This window comes from Dendrobium catenatum, unplaced genomic scaffold (genome assembly GCF_001605985.2).
Source record: "Dendrobium catenatum unplaced genomic scaffold, ASM160598v2 original_scaffold_6577, whole genome shotgun sequence".
Lineage (NCBI taxonomy): Eukaryota > Viridiplantae > Streptophyta > Magnoliopsida > Asparagales > Orchidaceae > Dendrobium > Dendrobium catenatum.
In genome coordinates, this window is record NW_021325038.1 from 1 (window position 1) to 11,094 (window position 11,094).

Genomic DNA, 11,094 nt, shown 5'->3' on the forward strand with positions numbered 1-11,094 from the left:
ATAAATCATATAAATCTAAAGAAACAAACAATAAAACTTATAAAATTTAACAAAATTAAATAGATATGGTCCTTTGAAAATTCCGGGCAAACATGAAAAATCCAAAAAAAAACAAAAATCAGATTTTTATAATTAACTTCTACCAAGAAAACTAAAACATGAATGCATAATTTAAATCAGAGACATCAGCTACTTTAGAACTTCTAAATGTTGAAGTAAAAGGTGATTCTTCGGTTTTTTGATGTCTCGGTGAAATCGTGAAACAGGTTTTTGTTAAAAAAAATACCTCACGGCTTCCGCCGCCGCTGGTCTCGGAGTAAGACACGTCGCGGTCTCCGACCGTAGTCTGCCACCGCCGGTCGCCTGCGTCGCCGGAAGAAACGCGAAGGAACGGCGAATTGGCGAAAGAAAGGCTAGAGGCGGCTTGAAGAAACGCGAAAGAGCAGGGAGCGCGATGCGACCTGTTTTCACAGAACGAATAGGATTTATGTAAACCTAAACTTGTTTTTTATTTATTTAATCCCTGTTTTTTTTTTCTAATCACGGTTCAATTACTTCCATATCCCGTTTTTTTTTTTTTTTTTTTTTTTTTTTTTTTGGAAGGGGGGGGGGTATCCACCCATGTCTTTTCCCAATGCTTTTACTTTCTAACTTATTTTCTCATTTTGGTGTTTTATTTCTCATCTTCTTACTTCCCATATTTACAGTTATATTCTTCAACTATTGTGTTCGTCCACTCATCCTGAGCTCTCATCAACCATTCGGCTTCCAAGAAGGAATGATATGCCCATTAACATTTTATTTATTTTTAAAATGTTAATTAATTAATTCTGATGTTTGGGGACCTTCCCCTACTACGTCTGTTCAAGGTTACCGTTACTTTGTGTCTTTTATAGATGATTACACAAAATACTGCTGGGTATTTCCACTTTTACAAAAATCTGCTGTTACCTCTGTCTTCTTTAATTTTCATAAAATGCTTACTTGTCAATTTAATACTCGTTTATGTATTATTCGTACTGATGGAGGCGGTGAGTACTTAAACAATACTTTTAAATTATACTGCACCAAGTGGGGCATCAAGCACGAGTACACCTGCCCATATACTCCAGCCCAAAATGGCGTCGCCGAATGAAAAAATCGTCACTTACTTGAAACTATTCGCGGTCTACTCATTCATTCTAATGTTCCATCTTCTATGTGGGTAGATCCTCTACACACTTCAGTTTATCTAATCAATCGTATGTCGACGGCAACTTTACAACACATGACACCTGAAAAACGGTTTGGCAAACCACCCAATTACAATCATTTAAAAGTTTTTGGTTGCTTGTGTTATCCGTGGCTACGCCCTTACTCTATGTCTAAGCTTTCTTCTGTATCTCTACCTTGCGTTTTTATTGGCTATGCTACTAACTAAAAAGGTTATTGTTGCTTGGATCCTACTTCATACCGAATTTTTACCTCTCAGCATGTTCTTTTCAATGAAAACAGATTTCCTTTTCAGAAACAGGTTCTTACTTTACCTCCAAACAACTCCTCTGCTTCAAATCTCTACCTGCCACCTTTTCTTTTGGTTCCCACCACATCCATTAAATCCTGTTCCATTACTAAACCTCAAAACATTCCAACTTCAACTATTTTGCAGCCCACTATGTCTACAACCTCTGAGTTGTCTCCACTCCCGATCTAGTCTATGTCTCCTCCCAGAACTCTTCCTCATCATATGAAAACCAGGTTTCAAACTGGAAATCTACGACCCAAAAAAGTGTTTGATCTTACTCATCAACTCAGTGAATCCGATCCCATATCGTATACTCAAGCTATCAAGCATGAGCATTGGCGGCAAGCAATGTCGACGGAATTTCAGGCACTCCAATCTCAAGGCACTTGGGACTTAGTCCCTTCCGTTCCAAATCAAAACGTGCTTGGATGCAAATGGATTTTTCACAAGAAAAGAAACTCAAATGGAACTGTAGCACGATATAAAGCCAGATTATTGGCTCTCGGGTATAATCAAAAATTTGGTATAGATTAAACGGACACGTTCAGCCCTGTAGCTAAAATACCTACTCTTCGCATTCTTCTTACTGTTGCTTTACATCGTCAATGGCCATTACATCAACTAGATATCTTTAATGCTTTTTTGCATGGTTCACTCAATGATACGTTTTATATGAAGCAGCCGCCTGGTTTTTAAGATACAAACAATCCCACTTATATTTACAAATTGAATAAAGCTTTGTATGGACTTAAGCAGGCTCCTCGGAAATGATTTGAAACATTTACAGGTTTTTTGCATCAACTTGGTTTTAATAACAGTCATTCGGATCCATCCTTGTTAATATACTCCAAACATAAAATACTAATGTATATTTTAGTATATATAGATGATATCATATTAACAGGGAACAATCCATCTAAAATTGCACAACTGCTGGACTATTTACATCAACGCTTTAACATGAGAAATTTGGGAACGACCGGTAAATCAATTTTTAGGGATTACTTGTAAAACCCTTCAAAAAGCTGATTTTTTTTAGTGGCTTGAGAAAACATCCACTGGATTTTGCTTTTACACAAAACAAAGTATGGCGGATGCAGATATTGGCAAGGGCGTGGAATGACAATGTCAAAACTCGAATATCTACTCCTTCAACTCTCAAATAACAAAACAGCGACAAAATCTTCCAAGTTTTTCAAATCAGACCTTTTACGCCAACTGTAGGTGGCTCATGCAATTACCTGACATCATCGGGTCCGGTATTGCGTATGCGGTAAACCGAGCAAGCAGGCAATGCCAAACCAACCAACATTCACAGTTTTGCTGCTAAACGTATTCTCAGATACATTTTGGGAACGATCATATGGTCTTCGTTAACAAGTATACTCATTAACAGTACATCAATACGACTTTAAATGGCAAAAAGAGATCAACAGGATTGCAAGTCTACGAAGGGCTACTGTAACCTTCTAGAAACTCTCTAATCTCTTGGAGAAGTGTCAAGAAGCAATCTGTATTGCCCATTCAACCACCGTAAGCTTGAATATCAGCCATTGCTGCCAATACGGAATAGAAATTATTCTGCTTCGTCGCCTTTCTTCAAGAACTTGATTTCCGCAAGGATTGGACCGAGCACTCATTATTTGTGACAATAACCTTCGCTATTGATTAGCCATAATCCGATTTATCACGCCCGGACAAGACATTGAAACTAACTGCCATATTCATCCAAAATGTATTCAAATCATAGCATAAATGTTCATCACATATCTTTACTAAAGATCAGCTAGCAGATTTGTTTACAAAATCTTATCCAACTCCGGTTCAAAGATCTAACCAACAAGTTAATATTCGACTTAAACCATTAGCTTGCAAGGAGATGTTAGCAATAAATAATTTGTGGAAGTTCTTGTATTCAAGATAAGAGACATGTATTAGGTTCTTTAATTTCTGCATTACGTTGTACAAGAGACTTCGTTATTCTTAATGCAGTATTCGATTACAAAATAGGGGAAATCAAAATCTGTGTGGTGACACAATTTTTCCCACCAATAAGTATTGATTGTTTTCGTTAATTCAGGATCATCTATTCATATCATTTGGTTCCCCAAATTATTTTATATGATTTCTGAGAAAAGCATTTATATTTTATTTTTTCACTGTCGATATGATCTTTAATAAATCTTTATATCATATAATTTTTTCATTTCAAGATCATTAATTGTAAACTATTATTATTATATTATTATTATTATTATATATATTCTTATAGATTATATATTTTTTCCATTTTATCATAATATGTGAAATGTTTTTTTGTTATAATTGCAATTTATTCTTATAGATTATGTCTCTTTTTTTCATTTTTTAAAGATAAATTTTGAACAAACGTTGATTGTTTTGTTAAATTGAAGATCATCAATTCATATCAAATTTTTTCATTCAAATTATTTATTATAGATATGTGAGATGATCGAGCATTTCACTCTATCTTCTTCACTCAAAACGGTTGATCTTTGATAAATATATATTGTACATAACATAATTGCTTATTACTTGCATGTTTCATTTTGTGTCACAACTTTTGGAACATTATGATTTGATTGTGTTAGGAGATGTCCATTAGACTGATAATTGTGAAAGATGCTGTGATTTTTTCGTTCAATGAGTTTCTGTTACATGAGCACACATTCTCTAACTTCAGTTGCATTTTTTTTTGTCAGCTATCACAATGATATTAAAATATTATGCAACAAAATTATTTCTATTCTTTAGATATATCTTTATTTCTTACATTGAAAACTTTGATTAGATTAAGAGTACCTTATGTTTCCTTCTTTGGCACGATTGTATACTATCCCAATCCATTCATTTCTAATGATGTGCATTTTTAAGCAGATTTTTTTTTTACAATTTTCATGAAAATTTACATGAAATTTGTCGCCTCATATTTATTAATAGAAAAAATCTTCTATTTCACAAAATTAAACCAATTATTTATATAAATTTACCACAGCGCACTGTAGCATAATTACATGTCATATTATTTATTTTTTTAGAATTTAACGTAGCTTTTTTTATATGGTAATTGAAGTTAAAATGAACATGTCATGAAAACAAAATGATTATACAGTAATTGAAATGCTCTGAAATGCTCATTTAAATTGATAAATGCTTTACAATGAATGAGAACTCGCTTGAGAAGCCATCAATATGAGCAATAACATGTGAAAAAGAATATGTTTTTAAGTTTAATTTGACAACTGATAGTATTTACAAAATTTTATATTAATTTATTTCAAAAACATAGGAAATGACTTAAGATTTTGTAGGATTTAAAGTTATAATTTTGATTGTTTAGTAAATTAAAATTAAATGTTGCTTAAATTCTACTACCTAACAATCAATTAAATTTTTATTAAAAAACTTATTTTTTCTGCAAATATATAGACACCACTTATTTTTCTTTCTAAAAGTTTAAAACGCAAAAAAATTAAATACTTATACAAAATTTTCTTGAAGGCTATAAATTATAAAAATTTATTGATTATAATTATTATTGGGAATATTTATTGGGTATAGTTATAGTTGCTTCTCTATTTAAAAGAAAACTAAAAATTTAAACTTTTTTTTTTTTTAAAATTTAATTATAAATCCGGTGGGATAAAAGATAAAAATTTCAAAAATTTATCTCATAAAGAGAATAATGTATCATTATTGATTACAATCATGATAAAAAAAAAATTTAGTTTACTCTAAACACAATATATTATATTACCAACTTTTTTTTAGTAATTTGATTTTAAAATTATTTGTAGCAATTAAATTTGAAATTATTTTAAATGAAAATATAATGAAAAAAAAAAAGAATTTCTCTTAACTTTATTATGTTGCATTTTTATTTATTATTAATACTTAAAAATTATTAATGTGAAAATAAAAAAAGAACTTATATACTTTCAAGAAATTTTAACTTAAAAAATAATTAATCTGTTTATTAACTAATAAAATAATTTAATACCAAGATTATTTCTTGAATAATAAAAATTCATGTCATATTAAATTATTTATCTAATTATATAAAACTCTTTCATTATGATTATAATTATTTTAAAATAATAAATTTTTAATCTTAATACTCATTAATATAATTAAAATATTTATAATACGAATTTTTGTTTTAAACTTTTAGTCACGTGCATTTAATGCACGGGTATTTTTACTAGTATAATAAATGGCTACATGCCTACATAGTGAAGCAATGAATGGATTGAATTGCGGTTTCAATCGACTTGCTTGCAAATTGTGTGTCGATTAGGGGTGTCAATATTTGACATGACTCGAAAACTTGACTCGAACCCGACCCAAAAATTTCGGGTTAGGGTCAACCCGAACCTGAAACGAGTCGGCTTCGGGTTCTACATTTCAACCCGTTTCAAAAATCGAGTCAGGTTCTGGTTAACCCTTTGACCCGAAATTGACCCGAAAACCCTATTTTGACCCGGCAACCCGAGTTTGACCCGAAAAAGATGAGATAGACCCGTTTTTTACCCGAAAACTAGCAATTTTTTTGTTAGAAACGGGTCATTCGTGTCGTGTCGAGTTGACCCGAACTTGAAGCGAGTCAGGTTCGGGTCGGCAAAACTGACCCGTTTTTCAAAAACAGGTCGGGTTCGGGTTGACCCGAATAGTGCCGGGTCAATTTCGGGTTTGACCTGAACTCGACTAGTGACCCGATATTGACACCTCTAGTGCCGACTTAGTACCTCAACCTTTTCCTCCCATCAGCCACTTCTTCAAGGAAGAAGTCTTCAAATGACAAACGAAAGCCAACATTTTTTATACTAAGCTAAGGAGCTACAAAATTCTTTCGACTGTGCAAAAATTCAAATCACTTGTGTCCCTATTCAAATTTCTATAGAATCTATACATCCTTCTTGGAAAAATTATTCTGTGCGGATGCCGAAAGCCGTCCGGAGACCAATCAGAATGTTCCATGTCATCTTTTACTGTACCGTGGCATCCGGATGTAGAGCTGTGTCTGACATCCGCACAGAATAATTTCTCATTTACTTGCCACATACAAAATCACAGAATATAAAGAACTATTACAAAAACTAAATTCCCATCAAGCCAAGCAATTTGAAACGTTATCTAAATATGGAATCTGTTAGAATAATTAAATATAAAAAATATGCGAGACATCGCAATAATTATTTATCAATATATATTTTATTATATAAACCATTAGGTGACCCGTATATTAGAATTATTGATATTTAATTATTTATGTTTAAATCCTATTGGTCAAAAAGAGATAATTTGATCAATCGTTTATGTACCGTTTGATCAAATAACTCCTGTGAGCGGTTATTGTAACCAATCCATAGGAAATAACTACCGGTTCTCTCTCTCTCTCTCTCATTATGAAACAATTATTAGGTCAGGTGACCTGACGTAGCTCTATGTTCGGCCGCCAATAACATATCGCCATGTGGTCTTACTCAATACTGCGTGGCCCGACGACTTGACCCAGGATTGATATGTTCGCGTATTGCTCGGTATTGCTCTAGGTATTGCTTGGTATTGCTAGGTATTACTCGGTATTTCTAGGTATTACTTGGCAATAATGAAAAATATCGCTCTGTGAAGACTAATACCGAGAAAAACTCAGTAATGCTTGGTATTTCTTAGTATTGCTCGGTATTGGTCTTCACAGAAGGGTATTTAATTTCTCGTTATTGTCGAGCAAAATCGACCAATACCAAGCAATACCTAGCAACACGTGAACATAGAAATCTCGTATCCGTTCCGGGTCACGGTTGTCGGGCCGCGCGGTAAATAGTGAGAACACGTGGCTCTATTTTATTGGCGTCCGAACGTAGAGCTACGTCAGGTGACCAGACCGAATAAAAGTTTCTCATTATGAGGAGTTATTTTGCTCCATAGAGAATTAAATCATGAAAGAAGAAAGTGAAAGGGAAAATGGAGAGATATCGTAGTTTGAAATTTGGCGAATTCAAAATAAATCAAGTTATGTTTTTCTTCTGATTAAAAGATCGTGAAAATCATTTTGTTTAAGATCTTTGGGATTTAAGAATTATGTAAAATTATATTTTTTTTATTCGTTTCGATTTCTTTTACAGAATTTATGATGTGAGTTCTTACAAGAGTTAGAAAACTTATAATACATGTTAGGAGTTCTTATAAAAGTTATATAACTTACTCTTAAAGAAAGTTTTTTGTATGAATTCCAGAACTTGAATTGTATGTGCGAGTAAGTTCTAATAAGACATTAAGAACTCCATAAAGTTTTACAGAAACGGACAAATCTGAATCACTTGAACCCTCTCCTTCTCTGTTCCCAACTCACAAACCAAACCAAATCTATTCTTACAAAGATCATAAGACACCAACTTGCCCAAAACCCATAAGAAAACCACATCCTCCTTCGGATGAAAAGCTAAGAAATTAAACCGCTCGTGACGCCAAAAAGCAATATAAGACATATCTCTGCAGTCACCATTCCATTTTAAAATCCTTGAAATACTTACTCTGTTCTTCAACACCCATTTCATTCCTTGTAAAACCCAAATCCTCAATTCATTTCCATCATTTATTGCACAGTGGAGAAACCCACCAGAATTCCCTAAGAAAACATTAATTTTTATGTCCTCAGGCAACTCAATTACGCTGCAACACATCTTTTCAAGATCAATGCAAGCAACATGTCCAGGAAAAGCAAGAACATAAAGAACACCATGAAAGTAATGCATAATATCTGAGAGGTTGTTGGTATCAACTCCCCAATTCAGGTTGTGTTCGACCCATTGGCCGGTCTCTGACGAGAAGACTTCAAGTTGGCCTCCTTGTGCTTGCGTCCCACTAAAGCAAACCACCTTGTAATATGGTGATTTGTAAGCATCAAAAGCTAGTATTGAGTGATGGCTCTTGCCCCTTGGCTTGGGTAGAGCTGCCCATATTTTTGTGGTAGGATTGCAGACATGAAAAACAGAGAGAATTCTACTATAAAAGAGGAGAAGACCATTGCTGCAATATATGATGCTAGAGTTATGGTAAAATGGGAGGTAACTGAAGTCTGTTTCTTGGAAACTACCATTACAGTTGCATCCATATTTGGGTTTAAACTTGAGAGCTCCGAGAACGCTGCGGTAGAACATGCCAGAGAAGATTAATGGGAGCCCTGCAGTGACGTAACGGTCTGCAATAAGCCGCCGCCATGACCTTGATACACATTTGCAGCGGTAGATGCACTTCACTGGTAGCTTGGTGAGAATCTCCATCAGCAAGTCATCAGCGAGGACAATTCCATTGGTTTCAGTATGAGAAGAGACGCTGCTATTGTTCATTTTGGAGAAGCTCATTTTCATCTGTGTGGGAATCCAAAGGTTGAAAGAGATATGTAGGAATACAAAGCTAGATAGAGACAGATGGAATCCGAGAATATAATTTTTTAAGGCCTGCATTATGGAGAAAGATACATAAAGAATTATTATTTTTTAAAAAAAATTTGAACGATATATGTGATGTTCAGAGGTAGACATGTGGACTAAAGCAGATGCCTTAAACACTAACATTTAAAGTGGTGGCATCGTTTCTTCTATGCGAAATGAAACAGAAAGAGCGACATTGGGGTCAATTATATCTAGCTTTTTCTTTAACGAGATTTTTTCCACTTCTTTGGTGTGATGAGTAGAAGAAGTATAATTTTGATAGTTCTTATTAATGCGTACAAGAAAATGTAGAAAATTCGTTTCCTCTCTTCCTTTTCCTTCTTTTAGATCATCTCCAACAGAACTCCATACCATTATATGTCATCCGCCATTTACTCCATTAGAACTCCAAATTGTCGTCGGACTGTTCACCTGTGCCGAAAATATTCGCTGCGAGATTTGTCAAATAAGCGCGCTAAAGAAAGAAAAGCGCGCCAAAGATGATTACCATCGCAGGAAGAGCATGAAAAAAAGAAGAAATGATGTTCTGTTGGAAAAGAATTATTGCATTTTAAAGTTTTACTATATTTTGGAATGAAAAATGACTTTTTGGGTTGGAGATGCCCTTAAAACTTAATGGAGGCAATTGCTTCTTTGGATTCTTCTTGTTTACGGCTTCTTCGCTACAAAACAAAAATGGGCTGCCGAAGTAGAAGCAATCGAATTATCCCCACCGTAATATAAGGAAAGCATCTTCAAGTGCTCATGTTGCTGTTTAAACTTGAAAGCATTAAAATAATAATATATTTCTTATTAATGTGGATTTTAAATTTCATAAATTCAGTTAAGATTCTTTAAAAAAGACTATTTTATTTATAAAAAATGGTAAGTGAAGGTGAAATCATCAATTTTAAAATATATTTTATATTTGTAGAAAAAAATTAGTTAAGATATTTTCAATAAAATTTAGTTACGAAGAATTTTAAATTTCTTAAATTTATTTTATGATAATATAATAGATGAATGATCAATCTACGCTTATATTGTATTCATCTCAAAGTATATTTGAGAGTTTTAGGGGCTATTTAGTGGCAGGATTTAAGCCGAATTTGAGGCGGATCTGAGCAAAATCCAACCAAACCGCCTAAAATGCAAAACCAAATCTCAAAGTAAATGAAAGTCTTGGTTGACAGAAAATTCCGCCTTTTCATGATAAATCTCAAATTTTTGAAATCCTCTCATTTGGCGGATTTAAACGAAAGCCGCATTGTTCGTCTGATCTCCTCACCCCGCCTCTTTAGAGTAGTCAAACAGTCACATGAAATTTAACAAGATTTATTATAAATGTTACCAAACAGTTTTCATAAATCCAGATTTAGAGGATTTAAAAAATCATACTTAAATGAAATTCGGCTATCAAACAACCCCTTAAAGTCCATCTTCATTAAATTTTAGGTTTTGTTTGAGATAACTTTTAGACAGCTTTTTTGCTTCTTTTAAAAAAAAATTATTAAAAATCCACTTTTAAAAAAATAGTATAAATATTATTCCAAATAAAGATTAATCAGATATCATCACCTTATTTAAAATATTTACAAATTGAATGAACTGAAGAATGAGATAAGAGAATTTAATTATACAATATTTATAGACAAAAGATACTTTAGAATAAATAAAAAACTAAAATAATAATAGAAAAATGAAAGCAGCGTAATGCGTAACATCTCAAAGATGGCAAAGAAGGTCTTGAAAAAATAAATAAATTGAGGTTTGGATTGAGACAAGAAGAAGAAGAAAGAAAAATAAAGTTAACGAAACGTGATCTTTTCTCAGGCACATGTTGCTTTGTTCAGTGCGGAACATAAAATAAAACAACAAATAAAGAGCAATTGCTTCGCATCAAGTTAAAAGGAAGAGGAAGAAGGAACGCACCAAATCATGATGGATGAAGTAAAGTCCTCTAGCATCAATTTCTTTAGTATCGCCAATCCTCCCCAAAAAAAAAAAACTTACGTATACATAGGTATGGATTTAAAGTTGCTTGAATTTTATAGCTTTGTTTATAATTTAAATTCTTTAAAATATAATTTTTGTAGGAAATAGAATAAATAGTTGCAGTAACAAATTCGTTCGTCT

At 33.0% G+C, this 11,094-nt stretch overlaps 1 protein-coding gene across 1 annotated transcript; it reads right to left on the reverse strand.

The window, feature by feature from the left end:
* Positions 1–7,733: 7,733 nt before the first annotated feature.
* On the reverse strand, positions 7,734–9,811 carry LOC110115898 (F-box protein At5g49610-like). The gene has a single exon (XM_020849305.2). It carries the CDS (start codon positions 8,989–8,991, stop codon positions 7,819–7,821), a length of 1,173 nt encoding a protein of 390 aa, XP_020704964.2. The 5' UTR covers positions 8,992–9,811; the 3' UTR covers positions 7,734–7,818.
* Between the last annotated feature and the right edge of the window lie 1,283 nt (positions 9,812–11,094).

Bases quoted from the DNA above. Each gene is read 5' to 3' on its own strand.
- LOC110115898 (XM_020849305.2), bottom strand. From the start codon at position 8,991: ATGCAGGCCTTAAAAAATTATATTCTCGGATTCCATCTGTCTCTATCT.